This window comes from Nelumbo lutea, chromosome 1 (genome assembly GCF_056320005.1).
Source record: "Nelumbo lutea isolate HS-2025 chromosome 1, American lotus-T2T, whole genome shotgun sequence".
Classification (NCBI taxonomy): Eukaryota; Viridiplantae; Streptophyta; class Magnoliopsida; order Proteales; family Nelumbonaceae; genus Nelumbo; species Nelumbo lutea.
This window is the reverse complement of record NC_142684.1, coordinates 176772067-176789421: the sequence shown is the minus strand read 5'-3', so window position 1 is coordinate 176789421 and position 17355 is coordinate 176772067. Positions and strand designations below refer to the sequence as shown.

Here is a 17355-nt window from a genome sequence, read left to right as displayed (position 1 = left end):
TTTCTTTCATAAGGTAAAGCCATGTTATCTTTGAATAATCATCAACAAAAATTACAAAATACTTGTAACCATTATAAGACACTATTCTATTTGGACCCCAGATGTTCGAATGGACTAAAGAAAAAGGACTCGACATACAACTATCAACTCTAGGACTAAACACGATGATGTTTCCCAAACTGACACGACTCACAATTCAAAGTAGAAAGATGACTCAACGATGGAACAAGTAACTGAAGAGCTTTAAGAGACGGATGACCAAGTCTGCAATGCCACTGAAGAGGAGAAAGAGATGTCTGAAGGGCTGTTGTCGAACCACCTCCATCAAGGTAATACAGTCTACCAGCTTCATGCCCTCCACTAATCTTTATGCCCCTTGTTTTGCAAGCCCTCACTACCAAACTCTTAGCAGGTCTAGGTACCTACTGAAAGGTAATACATAGATTCCTAATCAGCTCCTTGATCTTTCTTAGCATGTCTCTTTAGAAAAATGAACCCTCCAGATTGTTCTGCAACTATCTAAGTCAACTTTTGAATGAATCCCTCAATAATGACGTTTTTGTAGTTTGGGGATTTTTCCCTTCATAGACCCAAAAGAACTGCTATTAATTCTGCTCTTGTTGAATCCCCCACTGCTATGGGCTCTGAAAAAATAGCCATAATGTGACCTGCATTATTTTTTGGCCCTTACAACCCCAGAGCTCCTAGGATTGCCTAATCTGCAATCATCAAAATTCAGCTTGAGATAAAGTGGAGGGGGGGGGGGGCATCATTCAGTAATTAATTGCAATAACAACCTTGACAGAAACCTTTTTGAGATCCTAAGCTCGTTCCTCACTCTTCACTTTACACAAAATACACCAGTTTGGGGACAAACACAAATAAGTTCTCTTCTTTTGCAGGTTTTCCAAAGTATTGATCTTACCAAAATAAGCTTCCCAAAAAAAAACAATTATTTTAAGAGGAATTGGCCTTGACCAGATTTCTTTAACAAGGAAAACCCAAGAAGAAAGGGTGGAACAAGGGATTTAAAGAAAGAGGCACAAGTGAAGGAGCCACTCGGAATTAGAGTCCAAATTCTTTTATCAGGTCTAGGGGGACCAAAAAATACAAACTCTAGAAGAAGCAAAAACTCAAAAACACAAGTAGATTCATCATCCCTTAAACCTCTACGAAACCCAAAGTCCCAGTTCAAAGTCAACAGGAGAACCAAGGGGAAGGAACCTTGAGACAAGTTTCTTTTTAAAGAGGAAGATAGAACGGAGGGAAGGGAAATGGTCTTTTAGGGGTTGAGTACCCACCCAAACATCTTCCCAAAAGAGGACTGAATTTCCAAAGCATATGCCATACCTTACAAAGTTGAGGAATTTAGGGAGAGTGCTAGAAATTTCCTCCCAATGTGTTGTGGGCAAAGCCCTTTGGGATACCCTAGCATCGCAACCGGATTAAAAACAGCTGTGGATACCATTCACCATTTCATGCCATAACCTCTCTTTCTAAAGGTCGCCTCCAAATCCATTTGCCTAGAAGAGCTTCGTTCTTACTACATTCCCTAACCCTAAGCCCCCTTCTATTTTACTTTGGATCACCATTTCCCACTAATCAAGTGATATTTTTTCTCTTCCCCAGGCTCCCATGACAAATCCCTATCAATTTTTCTAACCTCTTAGCCTCCCTGTTAGGTATCCTAAAGACTTACAAGAAGTAGATTGGCAGGTTGGCTAATGTTACTTTAATCAAAGTTTCTCCTCCCCCCCCCCCCCCAAAGATACATAGTTTATCTTCCATGCTGCCAATCGTTTTTCAAACTTTTCCACCACAGGGTTCCAAAACCTACTTTCCTTTGGGTTAGCACCTAGGGGAAGTCCTAGATAAGGCCACTGCGACCAAGTGCAATCTAAACAGGTTGCAGTAGACTCCATCTCCCCTCTATTCGTGTTTGTCTCCACCCCACAACTCTTCTCAAAATTGATTTTCAGAATTGAAGCCCTCTATAAAAGAATTATTAGATTCTTCAGATTTCCACCTTCATCAAATTACTAACCTCACAAAATATTATAACGTCATATACACAGTGAAGATGAGTAACTAGAATTCTATCTCTACCTATTCTCCACCCTCTTATTGACCCAGCCCTGTTTGCTTCTGATAAGAGTACTAAAAGCATCAACAACTAGTGTGAATAAGAAAGGAGACAGAGGATTTCCTAAAAATCTTGCATTCTTTCTTCCCAAACACACCACAACATAGATTCTATGATACATGCCCAAAGGATTTTACCTCTCTTCCTTGTACTGAAAACGAAAAAGACCTTGAAAATCCACTTTTTTCGTTCAGTACAGAGGAAGTTGAGATGAGATTGATGTTTGATGGCAGCTCTTTTGGAAATCCTGGTGAGGCAGGTATTGATGGGGTGCTTTAGCAGAGGGATGGTAATATTTTGTGAGCTTTTAGTGGCATAGGTATTGCTGACTTCACAAAATCTGAAGTTTTCACTGTCTTAATTGCTTTTCAGATATCTAAACAGATGAACCTCTCTTCTTTAGCCACTGTGGGTGATTTGGCAAACACTATTAGTTGGCTAAGGGAGAGGAATTGCAGTCCTTGAAGATTAGCTTATTTCTTGGAAGAAGCTAGAGACTTGTTATCCCTGTTTCATCATAGCCTAAGATGGATTCCCAAGTAACCTAACATGTAGGTTGATGGGTTATCTAAGGTGGGTGTACTTGGGAACACTTTGTATAGTGCTAATACTTTGCCCATGCAAAGACTTTTGGTGTGCGCTTCTTCTTTGAGGTTTAAAATGTCCCTAATTTTCCTAATATTTCCACAACATATTTCCATTTTCATCGGTAGTAACATAAATTTAACAGAGTCGACATACTCCCCAGTGAACACTACAAACACTGTGGATATAAGAGAGAGTTTCCACAACATATTTCCATTTCCACTTCCATGGGTAGTGTCATGAAATTTTACTGGCATCAACATATTCCCTAGTGAACACTACCAGCATTGTAGAGTATGAGAAAAGTATTATAATATAAGTTGGTGACAATATTGTAGATATGTGGAGTAACAGTGTTATTACCCGCCTAACTTACATGGTTACCACTTTGAGCTAGCTAAATATTCATTTCAAACATGAAGTTAAATATGTTGTGTAATAGATTATTCTGGTTGATCTATTACAACCATTTACATTTTTTGAGTTTAAATTTTGTTTTAACTCATTCTATTGCAAAGCTCTGAATTTTGCAAATTGTGCATTCTTTTCTGCATTTTGCAAGTTACTAGTTATTCCAGTTCTTTTTTATGTGATGTGTGCTAGGTAGAAAATGGATACTTAGAATAGCATGTTCATACTATCCAAAGATTTTATTTACAAAATAACAGGTACGAAGTGGAAATTATTGGCAATAATTTTCCAAAATGACCTCAAGGATGTATAAAGACATGGAATCAACACCAAAAACTAGGATTCCATTGATTCTATGTATAAATACAATAACAGGGTTGAATAGGAACTATTTGAGTTTGATTTTCAGAAGGCATAAAAAATTGTTTGGAAGCAATGTGTTACTACCATTGTTGAGCAGAAAAGAAGAAGAAGAAGAAGAGAGAAGAGGTTGCAGACTTAAGGCCTCAAAAGAACTGCTTCATGCGAGTGAAGCATTTGTATTTATACTATACTGGCCGTACAACACAAAAAGACTACAAAATTACAAAAATACCCCTGCAGGCACTAAACCTGCGTATAGTACATATAATACACCTGTCAACACTCCCCCTCAAGTTGGAGCATAGATATCAATCATGCCCAACTTGTCACAGAGACCTTGGTGTCTGGAATGATTTAGCCCTTTTGTAAAGATGTCTGCTAGTTAGTCTTCAGAGCTGATGTATGGAGTGCATACTTCGCCTATGATGATTTTCTCTCTGATAAAGTGCTTGTCAACTTCAATGTGCTTTGTTCTATCATGTAGTACCGGGTTGGCAGCGATACTTATAGCTACCTTGTTGTCACAGAGAAGAGTCATGGGTTTGTCAACTGCAAAACCCAACTCTCCCAATAGATTCTTTATCCACATACCTTCGACTACTCCGTATGCCATTGCACGGTACTCAGCTTCAGCACTGGATCTAGCTACCACGGTTTGCTTCTTACTCCTCCAAGTAACAAGGTTCCCTCCAACAAAGGTGCAGTAACCACTAGTAGACCTTCTGTCACTTTGAGATCTAGCCCAATCTGCACCTGTGTAAATTTCAACTCTCAAATGTCCATGTTTCTGGAATAGTAAGCCAGCACCCGGGAACTTCTTAAGATACCGTAGTATTTTCTCCGCTCCTTCAAGATGAGTGGACCTAGGTGCATTGAACTGGCTAAGGACACCAACAACATATGCTATGTCTGGACGAGTCATAGAGAGGTACAACAATCTTCCTACAAGCCTCTAAAATTTCTTCACATCCTTAAGAGGTTCACCTTGGCTGTCACTTAACTTATGGTTGGGGTCAATGGGAGAGTCAGCTGGTTTAACCCCAATCTTTCCAGTGTCCTTAAGCAAGTCTAGGACATATTTCCTTTGGGAGATGAAGATACCCTTTTTTGATCGGGCAACCTCAATTCCAAGGAAGTATTTGGCAGGTCCTAGATCTTTCACTTCGAACTGAGTGACAAGGGAGCCCTTCAAACTTTGAATTTCATCCTCCCAGTCACCAGTAACAATTATGTCATCCACATATACTATTAGGGCAGCCATTTTACCTTCTACCCTTTTTACAAACAGTGTGTGATCTGATTGACATTGCTTGTATCCCCTCTACTGAACTGTAGTATGAAATCTTCTAAACCAAGCTCTTGGTGATTGCTTCAGCCCATATAAAGACTTCTTTAACTTGCATACTTTCTGTTCACTTCCTTGAGCCAAAAAACCCGGGGGTTGAACCATATAAACTTCCTCTTCAAGGTCACCATTTAAGAAGGCATTCTTGATGTCGAGCTGATGTAGATCCCAATTCAGATTGGCAGCAAGAGAGAAAAGTACTCTAATAGAGTTCATTTTGGCAATAGGGGCAAAGGTTTATGCATAATCAACTCCATATACTTGAGTAAAACCCTTTGCCACTAAACGAGCTTTATACCTCTCTACAATTCCATCAGCCCCATGCTTAACAGTGAACACCCATTTACATCCAACTGGAGCCTTACCCTTAGGGAGATCAACAAGTTCCCACGTGCCATTCTTATGAAGAGCATCAATTTCTTCTTTCATGGCATTTGTCCATTCTGGTACTGAGAGAGCTTCTGCCACATTCTTAGGAATAGGGATACTGTCAATGGAGGTAAGGAAGGCACGAAATGAAGGTGAGATGTTCTCATAGGAGACAAAGTTGGAAATGGGGTGTTTAGTGGTACACAACCTAACACCTTTCCTGTGAGCAATAGGAAGGTCAAGATCATTAGCAACAGGGAGGTCAGGACTATCATGGGGAGTCAAGTTACCTGAGAGAGTATGATGTTCCCCCAAGGAGTTTGATGGCACTTGAGGTACAGCTTCTGAATTCTCCACAGCTCTTGAACTTGGTTGGCCTTTATGACGACGAGAAAAGACACGGAAAGGTGGAGGATCAGGAAGAGAAGGTGGAGAAGAAGAAGGATTAGGAAGAGGAGGAAGCTGAACCAGTTTCTCCTCATGCCTACACTCCCCCTGAGGAGAAACAGGAAAGAAGGGCTCATCTTCAAGAAAGGTAACATCCATGGAGACATAGAATCTCCGAGAAACAGGATCAAAGCAACGATACCCTTTCTGAGAGAATTAGCCAAGAAATATGCACGGGATAGCACAAGAGTCCAATTTCCCCCGGGTGAGAGAAAGGTTTAGGACAAAGCACCGACAACCAAAAACACGAGGAGGGATAGAAAGAAGAGGTGCCTTAGGAAAGAGAAGCTGATGTGGGGCTTTGTACTCTAACCAACGAGAGGGCATTCGGTTAATGAGGTATGTAGAACAAAGGACAGCCTCAAGCCAAAAACGTTTGGGAACATTCATGTGGAGTAGTAAACCCAGTGCCAGTTCAAGGAGGTGTCAGTTCTTCCGTTCAGCCACACCATTTTGTTGTGGCGTATGGGCACAAGAGCTCCGATGAAGAGAGCCATGTGAAGCAAAGAACTCCGTGAGGTCACTATGAAAAAACTCTTTTGCATTGTTTGACTGAAATATTTGAATCTCGGCTTGAAATTGGGTAAAGACCATCCGCTGAAAATCTTGGATAATTTTTGGTACTTCCTCACGGGTTCGCTTTGGATATACCCAAGTATATCTGGAATAATCGTCAATGAAGGTAATGAAGTACTTGTAGCCACTCTCAGAAGGTAAAGTAACAGGGCCCAACACATCAGAATGCACAATGTGAAAAGGAAACTCAGATTTACTATTTCTTTGAGGAAATTGAGTTCTACAATGCTTGCTTAACTAACACGTTTGACAAGAAAAATTAGAACCAGACATTGACTTACACAGTTCTGGGAAAACCAATTTCAAGGTCTCAAAAGACAAATGACCCAGATGACAGTGCCACAAGTACATTTTACTCTTTTTGAACTGACTCATAGACTCTGTAACATGAAGGCCAGCCGTATTCTCCACCATGTAGAGTCCATCAACCATACGTCCCCTACCAATCGTCCTCCCCGAGGCTAGATCCTGAATCACACAATGGGTAGGGAAAAAGGTCACATAACAGTTTAAGGAATTTGTAACACTACTGACTGAGAACAAATTCATAGGGAATTTTGGAACATGAAGAACATCAGAAAGAGTAAGGCCGAGGGGAAGAGAGAGAGTTCCTTGACCAGCTATGGAAGTGTATGATCCATCAGCTAGTCTCACTTTATCTCTTCCGGAAAGAGGGTGATAAGTTTGAAAGTAAGAGGACATACCAATCATGTGTTTTGACGCTCCAGAATCGATGATCCATGGAGAGTCAAGGTTGTGTGAAGAGGCATGGAAAGCTGTGGCAGGATTACCTGATATGGATGCAAAAGAGGTGGTGGGAGGAGCATCCATCTAGCAAATTGCTCTACCATAAAGCTCCAAATGGTCACAGTAGTTGTGTTGGCTATGTGGTGTTTGAGTCACAGTAGAAGTGGAGGACTGATTCTCCCGAGTAACCATATTGGCCATGTGGTGTTTCTTGATACCTTGTTGCCCGGGTCTTCTAATTACATCTGAGCCTTGCTTCTTAGGTAAATCCTGAGCCCACTTTGGTTTCCCATGGAGATCCCAACAAGTATCTTTGGTGTGCCGGGGCTTCTGACAATTAGTGCACCACAATCTTTTCTTATTCATGATTCTAGGTTTAGAAGTACTCGAAACAAAGGCACACTGCCTTACAGAGCTGTTACAGTCCACAACTAGGCACTTGATGATTTTCGGTTTCACAGAGAATCAAACACAAACACTGCAGGTGCAGTACTAGTTTGTATGACCTACCCTTTGTAGGAGTCCACAGAACAACATACGAACACTGCACTTGCAGTGTAACCAGGTCTAAATGACCTACAATTTTACAACTTTCATGCAGCTTCTCAGTAGGAACAGCAATACAAGTGCTGATATCCACATATAATCGGTAGGAACAGCAATACAGCAATACAAGTGGTGGTTCACCACACCTAATCGGCTGATATCCACTTTCCAGGGCAGCCGAACAGTCACTTAGGGTTTAGGGTTCAACAACAGTCCCTCAGAGAGCTGAATAGAGCAGCACACAGTCGAAGGAGGGAGAAAAAGAAAACCGAACAGTCCCTACTCAGATTTTAGGACATTTACAGTCCATCAAAAGAGGGCAAGAAGAGAACCATAAACAGAGAAACTTCAGTTCAGTACCCAGATCACCCGAACTGTGAATAGGCAGTACACTCATGGACCCAATCTTCTCTGCAGGCCAGAACCCTTCTTTGTACATCTAGGATGTTTTTCCACAGTCTTCTTAGCCGAGCAACCCCAGAAAACATGTAGCAGAACTCTTTTCTGCGCTATGAAGTTGAACAGTCAGCTCTCTTCTAGCAGAACCATACTCGGCAGAGGAGACGAACCGCAGCATTAGAGAATGCTTCCTCTTCCTTGTCTTCGAGCATCAGGACCATAGCTCCTATGCAGCAGTGAAGAGAGACCTCAGCTGGTTGTTTTCCAGGTCTAGTCGGTCCTGCTCTAATACCATGTTGAGCAGAAAAGAAGAAGAAGAAGAAGAAGAAGAAGAGAGAAGAGGCTGCAGACTTAAGGCCTCAAAAGAACTGCTTCATGCGAGTGAAGCATTTGTATTTATACTATACTGGCCATACAACACAAAAGGACTACAAAATTACAAAAATACCCCTGCAGGCACTAAACCTGCGTACAGTACATATAATACACCTGTCAACAACCATAAACTAGGATGCCACTTGAGTCCTGCTATAAACACAACAGGGATGAAAGGAATTTGATGTCTTCGATTTTAACAAGGCATCAAAGTTGATTTAGAGCAACACCACAAATAAGGATCCCAGTTGATTCATCCAACCTAACTTCACTTAGCTTTCTCCAAACTATCTATGCTTTAATCTTTCAGTTGCATGCCCCATTATGCCAGTTCACTATGCTTGGGTCCACATCTTCTGTTAGAAGGTGAACCTTACTGTATTAAACAACCTTCATTTAATTTTCACCCACCTTAACACTTTGGCCTTGAAGAAAGTAGGGGACTGGAGCTATTGGGTCATTTGCTATTGGATTGGGTAACGGTTTTTCTAGGTTTTGAAGATGTTCCTTAATCATCTTTATTCCTGATTTTTGGTAAATATGCAATCCCACGAATTCTTGGTCTGATAGAATTTGGATTTAGTAAATATGCAATCACATTGAATTCACGAATACATGGATTTGATATTAGCAGCTAGGAATTCTTTATTAGATACCTGCTATAATCTAATTGCTAAGATTGCTTAGATGCTTATGAAAGCAAATTAGTTGCAAGTTGCAACTTTAATATCCTTCGCTGAGTTATTTCTAAGATACAGATACTGCTTCAATATATGCATTTTACTGGCTGACATGGTTTTTGACTTTGACATTTCTTTCTTATTCATGGGGATGTTTCTTATATGCAGTATGTCTCTCTGTTATTCATTGGAATGTTGATTGTGATATCTGTCCGAGGCTTTTTAACAAATCTAATGAAGGTACCATATCTTTGTCTTCCTTTTATTAGCTCTTTATGTTTAGTACAAAATAGAATCATATTTCTAGAAATTTGGTTTTCCATTGGTAAAAAAAATTGGTTTTTCTTGCTTAATTAAATATATTTTCACCATTCAACTGATCCATATCACGAAAGGCAAGTTTCCTAAAGTGAAACCATAGACGCAGTCCTTATGATATCATTGTGTAAATATTATCACCAGATGAGTATGTTTAATAGGAGAAACATATTTCAAGGATGAAGTAAGAATTTTCAAATGAGTTGGTTGTTATGAATCTGAGATGGGTAATAATGAGAAGTGTTTTGAATAGCAACTGAGGTCTTGTGGCTGCATGCAGTTCTTTTTTGCAGTTTCCAGAGTTGGAAGTGGATCATCTACCAATGTTGTACTTTTCCTCTCAGAAATCATGGGAATGTATTTTGTATCTTCGATCCTACTGATAAGGAAAAGCTTAGCAACCGAATACAGGTATTATCATAATTTCTATTGGATGAACCTCTTGCCTACTTATACCATGTTAGCATGAGCAGTTTTAATAAGTTCTTCATTATTACTGTGAAGTTTCACAACTTTGGTAATTCAATATGCTCAATAATGATTACTCCGAAGTTTCATTTTTCCCTTTCTATTTGGAACATGTGGTGATACTCTATATGGCAATCTATGTTTGTGGAGTGTGGTTTGCGGTTTCTTCCCTGAAAGAAACCTCAAGATTTCAGAATAGAATCTTATTGATGCAGGAGAAAAGACTTCAAGATTGTAAATTTCTGAATCCTTTAGGCTTTTTTTTTATTTTTATACATTATTTTGTCCATTTTACATATTTTTGTGGGATCCAACCTATTAGTTTGATTTGTTTAATAGTTTAGTTGTGTTTAAAAATTAAGTGATTGATAAAGTGGTTTAGGAGTGCAAAAATGTGAGGATAATATTGGAGTAAGTTTTTCTGTGTGATTTTTGGTGAGTGAGATTCCTAAAGCCCCAAAGTCATTCTAAGAACCCTAGGAGTGCTTCCTATTATTTTCTTCTTTTTCTCTTTTTCTGTTATCTCCTTTTGCAAGTTTTCATAGCTCAGTCACTAACATCCATCAAAGACTTGGAAGAAGCCATCATAAGCCACTCATAAAAAAAAAATAAAAAAATAAAAAAATCCCACCTTAAGCCATAGCTGAAATTTGATCCAGGTGACTCTTAATTTTCTTTAATTCTCAACCAGTGTTAGCAATGCAGTGAGGGGTGATGACTAATCATTTTGGCCTCTAGTGAATGTGGTGACTAGCTGATGCCTAGCACTGACTAGTCAATAAAAAAAGATAAGTTCTAAATTTATTTTAAGGAACCTAGGAATAGCTCCAATAGGTGATAACATGAGAGAAAGTAGACTAAGATGGTTTTGTCACATGGGCTTCTTTGTAAATCAGCTTATCTACTGTGAAGACATTTTTGTACTTATTTGCTTTCAATAGGCTAGAAATGCTAGGGGCAGACCAAAAGGACATGGGTAGAAGTAGTAAAAAATGGTTTAAGCACTCATAATTCAACAATTGATATGACATTAAACAGAATGAAATGGCAGGATTCATGTAGCCTACCCCATATAGTTAGGATAAGGCTTAGATGATGATGATGATGATGCAATCTCATAAATAAGTTAATTTAGATTATAGCCATGCAAGTAGGAACAATATTGACCATTTAGGGGGTTTTTGGTAAAGTGATGTTGCATTGTTGTTGTATTTTGAGTTGATCATACAAATTTATGAGAAATATGTGTTACCACATCATAAATGAGTGTCATTTCAATTAGAAAAATGCATATCTGAGAAGCATCAATTTGATGCTTTAGGTAAATATAGCAATTTATATTGATTAACTCAAAATGTTTTCAAAGCGTTTCAAGTAGAAAAATCTCTCTCACAAATTTGTATTGATCAACCCAAGATGCAACTCAATGGCAACACAACACCACTACATGAAACACCCAATTAATTTGCAATGTTTGTTTTGCAAAGAGTGTAACCGTGACTGTTTGATATGCCCTTTGTGCCAACATTATACTAGCAGACCACCAATTCAAAGAGAACTTGAAAGAACTCCCCCACCGCCTTCTTTATTTTATTCCCTTTTTTCTATTTTATATACTTTCAGCCAATCCTGTTCCATCAGAAATGTTTAATGAAACAGTATAAATATAGCAAAATTCAAATATATTCTATATTATTTCAAATAATTAAAGATACTGACAAACAAATAAAGTCTTAAACTGACTTTATGGTTTACTAGGATAAGTAGTCATTAATTGACTAGTCAACCTAGTCAATTGTCATCCAATGATCCTAGGTGACCACATTAATGAGTATCAATAGGACAATAGACTAGTTAGTGGTGCAGTCAGTCTTGCCCTCAACTGACTAGTCGGTCAAGTGGTCAATGACTGGCCGATGCTTTGATAGTACTGTTCTTAACCTTCACAAACTTTCTGTATCAAGAGAAATTTCTCTAAATCATCCCTATCACACCATGGTGGAAATCAGATTTTGTTTAGTCATCCCCCATATTTATGCCTCTCTTCATCCCAATGAAAGGAGCCAATCCTATGAATCACATAACTGCCACTTTCATACTTTAGCTCAAAGAAACCAACTCGTAAACTACTTAACCAATGACTATGAAATTTTAAGCACAAGTAATCTATAACTATACAAATCAAAGTAATATGTCAGACCCGGCAAACAGTAGCTACCAGAACACCCTTACTATCTAAAAATACACATACTATATATATATATATATAACTCCAAAAATTCAAATATTGGTTTCTTTGATCCTACATTATATGCTGCCCCCAGTTAAAAAGGAGAAAAACCTAGTCCTTGATCTTCAAAGAATTGGAGGATCAAAGGTTGATTCTCTCCGTGGATAAAACAATTTTAATTAGGAAAACTCCAAAGCTTCTTCAACAACCTTGGAATGTAGAGTAGGCTTCTTGCATGTAACCAGAAAAGAATCTTTATCAATATATGCTGGAAAGTAAATCAGATTGAACTTGTCTTCAAATTATTTTTTTCTTCTCTTCATTTTTCAAACTTAAGACATCATTCTCATAGCTGTGTTAATAAGATCATCAATACCCTTAACCTCTTGCACAATTAATTTTTGTGATTTTCAGCCTTTCTCAGACTAACATCAGTGGCCAGTTTATCTTTTGGTAAATCTTTGACATAGAGTGAAAATGATGAATTCCTAGGATGAATGTGGTAGATGAAGAAGGGGAATGGTAGATCTGAATTGTGTGAAACAGATATTAATATCCAAATAGAAGTGAAAGAGAAGAAATAAATATTGCACCTAGAGAGAGAGAGAGAGAAGGTACACTGTTGTCCACAGTTAACTTTAAGCCATTTTTCCCCATTCATCTTAAAGTTTCAATTCAAAGGTGCGAGCTAGCCTTCCAGTAAGTTCTCTAGCTGGTTGTAGTGGGACCAGGGATTGAGTCCTGCCTTCACCCGGTTGGGGGATTCTAGGTGTTTTGAGGGAGGGCTACCCCCTGTGTGTAGCCCATTAACAAAAAAGTGTTTCAATTCCAATCGTTCTATTTATAGATTTAATACAAAGGCTCAGATCTACCTTTACAACTCCAATATGGGCTTCAAAGTTGACATAAAACAAATTTAACTACTTGAAAACTAACATAAACCTGTAAGTAACCATGACCCATAAGGAATTAGACTTCTAAAATAACTCTAATCACACTCGATGAATCCTAAAACTAAACAAATAAGAAACAACTCCAAGATTGACTTAGAGAAATAGGACCCAGAACCTGTTATAGACTGACAACACTGTCAGTTAAATGGTCAGTAGTCCCTAAAAATGCAAGATCTTAGTCTTGTTAGATAACATGATAATCTATCTAAGAACACCAAAATCATCTGAAGCAGATAAGTTTTGACCCCTGAAAAATAGGCTGAAAGAAAAATAACAATTTCATCTTCCTTTAAGATGATGACTAACCATATTCTTCTGGCAATAATAAAACAGAAAGCAAATTTAAAAAAAAAATACTAAATTACTAATATTAAAATCACCCAGAAGTCCAGAAATTATAAAATTGTCATTGGTTCAAGAATATGAAGAATCTTGATTCCATGCCCACATCAGTATGGAATTGAGTAGAGTGGAAACTTTTGGAACAGGGTTCATATAACCCCAGCCAATACGGTTTGGAGGATTTTTCTAGCTGAATTGAGTTGGGTTGTAATGATATCATTAGTAATATTATATAGAATCAACTAGAATATTGTTGGGAATTTAAGGTAGTACGGGGATCAGGACCTGGAATAATTGATTTTGAGCAAAATCTGTTTCCTCGACCATTTGTTGTGTAGTAAATTGATCTTCAATTGGAAACCGGATTTTTTGGTTGGATAACTTTAGCTGAAGTGATGTCTCTTGCAGGATGATAATCACAGACGTTTTAGGAGGAGACGTTCAATTTGATTTCTATCATAGGTGGTTTGATGCGATTTTTGTAGCTAGTGCTTTTCTGTCTCTTCTTCTACTTTCTGCACATTACACGTCCCGCCAGGCGGACAAGCATCCTATTGATTAATTCATTTACATGTAATATTGAAATAATAGCTTCAGTAAATATATGTGGATTATTGTCTCAATCCATATTCTATGCTTTCCTCATTTTGTAATCATCGCCATTCCTCTTTACCCTCCCCTCTCAATTTGGATGCCGTGTTAACCATCGTGATTCCTCTAGTGTTGCATCAAATCAGTAGTACCAAAATTAAAATTGAATTTCAAGTCAAGCCGCAGTTGAATCAGAATTGTGGATTGTGGTGTGCAATCACATCGCATCGGTGGCAAATTACATGTAAACCTACATCAATTGTGAGTTTTAAAATCCCCTTTAATGGGTGGGCCTTATCTTTTTTTCATAAGAAATAAGAAATGCATATTTTAATAGTTTATATGAAGATTTACATTACTAGTTATCATACTCCTATACCTATAATTCAGCACGCAGGACACATGCTACATAAATTTTTACAAATTACTACATTCATAAAGTCATTAATACTTTGTTATTTATAAAGCAATTTATTATTTAATGATTACCAAAATGTATAATTAATCTAAAGCGTATATTAGATTCATAAGAATATATGTTTTTATTTCAGTTATGTGCAATTATATTTTAATTATTAAATCAATTATTTTTTAATTTATTATTTTTACTTTTTTATATCAACAAAAATAAGTAAATCTTAAATTACTAAATATTTACATTTCTATAAATAAGTTGTTATTTATTGTAAATTAAATTATAAATATAAAAACATATAATCTTAATTTAAAAAATATATCATTTAATTAGAGTTTATGCTCATTCATATTTTTTATTTACAAAAGTAATTACCTGTTTTTTGGTATTTTTATTTTTGTAAATTACTAAAATGTTAAAAATCGTTTTTTTTTATATAAACAAGGATTAATGGATTTGATAGATCATTCATTTCATTAATACTTATAAATTATTGACTGTAATATTTTTTTCTAATTTTGGTTGAACATTCACATTAAGCTATTATAATTACTTGCAAAAATGCTACGTGTGTAAGCTATTATAATTACTTGCAAAAATGCTCCTAAGTTAAATAAATACTATGTTATTGTAATTACTTGCATAATATTGAAAGATGATCTAATGTTGCATGGTACCTCTCAAAAAAAAATGGTGAATGGTCGTTTAATTTGGAGCATGTGAGTTCGAGTCTTATTAGTAGCTTGTGAAATAATATTTTTCAATATGTATTTAGTAAGGAAAGAATAAACGATAAGATTTGAAAATCCCAAATTAGTAATGTTAATGGTAGTTATTAATGGGCTTAATTCGAATTTTTTTGCAATTAATGAAAAGTGAAATTTAATGGGTTAAATGGCACAATTAATGAATATTTATTGAAGGTTTGTATTAGTCTATGCAAACGATATAAATGAGCATGGGAGGATGGTGTTAAAATCGGATTGTTCCACTTCCACCCACGATGCCACCCATCGGTCTAAATGATATTGATGGCGCTTGTTTCTATTGTATCTTGTAGCTTTCTTTTGCCTATCTTCAATGAAAGTGGCATTTTACGAGGAATTTGTTAAGTCAACTTAAAGCACAAGAAGCCCTATAATATTCTTAATTAGTTCAAGTCGATCTGATTTTAATCAATCATTATTTTTAGGTTATCTAGTGGTCCAACTGCAAATCAAATTGCACCCTTAGTGAGAGAAAGAGAAGCAGATTTTCCATGCACATATCCTTTGTACAAAATCCCAATAATTAATAGGCTGTCATTAAAAGGTTATAAAACAATATCCATTTAAATGAATTTTAGATTAATAAAAAATTAATGTCCAAATTTTTATTAATTTAATATAAGTAATTTGAAGGTTTAAAATATCGATACACCGGTAGTGGTGTATCGGGCAGTATTGATAGCTTTTTTTTTCTTTAGTTTTTTTCGAATCTGATTCAGAAGGGCCGATATAAGGTTCGTCCACCCTCTGTACCGGTTGAGACCCTGAAACACCTCCTGTAGGGGCGTATGGGAAGTCCCTGATACAATACATATAGGCCAATACATACGATACATATCGGGCAGTAACTTATTATTATTATTATTAATTATATCGTAAAATCCATTTTTGCGCATAAAGCCTATAGCGTTCTATGATTTTTCTTTGGGCACAAGCTCCACGTTAAACTCGCCTCTCTTTCACTATTCTTGTTTCAGCACTCCCTCTTTCTCTTCTCTGACCAAGACCAGCAGCTCTCTAAGCAGAGTCACCACTCACCACCGAGGGTGTGAACATAAATCGAGGTATGAAGTTGATAAAGTGCCAAGAGGCCCAAGACCCAGTTTTTCTGGGGGGTAGAGTGCAGAGAACGTTTTGGCAGCTCAAGCGTTTTCATTACTCCAGAAGGAGTTGCTCATGTGGGCATCCTTGGTTTTTTGTTCATTCTTCATTAAATAAAAGAAAATTGAAAAAGAAATCAGAAAATAGAGAAGGGGTCAAGAAGGAAGTAGAGTGCTGATGGCTGGAACAAGGAGAAGATATGACTGGAATTAAAAAGTAGGCCAAGCATGAAGCTTCCATCGATATAGGGCTGCAGATGGATCTTATGTGACTCATATGAGAGTCTGAATCTGATCCGTTAGATCATATAATATTAAACATAAAAAAACGTTTATTTGAACCCAAGGTGTTGGTCTGAATATGTGAATATATGATTAACAAGCGGAAGAAAACCTTGCTTTTGATCAGCTTTTAGTTTTTGGGTATGAGAGAGCTCAGTTTGGTGGTTAATACTTTGCCTACTGTACCGCTACTTCCTTTCTAGAAGAACACGCTTCTTATAACTGATTAGTTAACGACCACGGACCACCGTTCCAGTAATCAGTCGAATTATAGATGCATTTAACAGAAGGTCAGAATCAAAAACCCTTCTGCCAAATGTGGGTTCACCACTCTTTTCTGGTTGGGTTTGACTGTTCACTGAGTAAACACCAACACCCACAGCCTCAAAATACGCTACCGAATTTTAACAAATGGATTGCAAAAGAAATGCACGCATGTCTTTGAGAGTTGAGACCCCGAGGAGACAAGAAAAGAAGAGAGAAGTTGGATGGTATTTTCTTATAGCAGGCATACAGACCATGCAGAACGAGATTTAATGGCTTTAGGTGAATTTGGACATTTCTTAGTTCTTACTAAGCAATGCAACCTTCTAATAACAAGAGCAACTACAGCATAGCAGGCGTCATAATTTCCGCACTCAAAGATTACAGTGCTGAGAACAAAAGTTCATTAAAAAGATAAAAGTGCATTATCTCTTGGATCAAATATATGGGTTTGGGAGTGGTTTGATGAACTCAACCTCCTATTAATCATTAAAATTCAAGTCTGATTAGGTTGGATTAAATCCGAATCTGATCTGAGACCCGTAGATCAGATTGGGTTCACATCTGTTTTCAATAATTGGATCAGATGCGGATGTGGCTAAATCCAAATCGGATTACAGCCCCACTCCAGACAAGTCA

The 17355-nt window shown here is 37.3% G+C and overlaps 1 protein-coding gene across 1 annotated transcript in view; it reads left to right on the top strand.

The window, feature by feature from the left end:
• LOC148879417 (GPCR-type G protein 1-like) overlaps positions 1-13923 on the top strand; it is a 111286-nt gene extending 97363 nt beyond the window's left edge. Inside the window, exons 11-13 of the mRNA XM_088960945.1 lie at positions 9155-9226; positions 9585-9715; positions 13706-13923. Of these exons, the coding sequence (XP_088817071.1) occupies positions 9155-9226; positions 9585-9715; positions 13706-13859 (357 nt within the window). The 3' untranslated portion in view covers positions 13860-13923. The remainder of the gene's footprint in view (positions 1-9154; positions 9227-9584; positions 9716-13705) is intronic.
• Positions 13924-17355: the final 3432 nt, after the last annotated feature.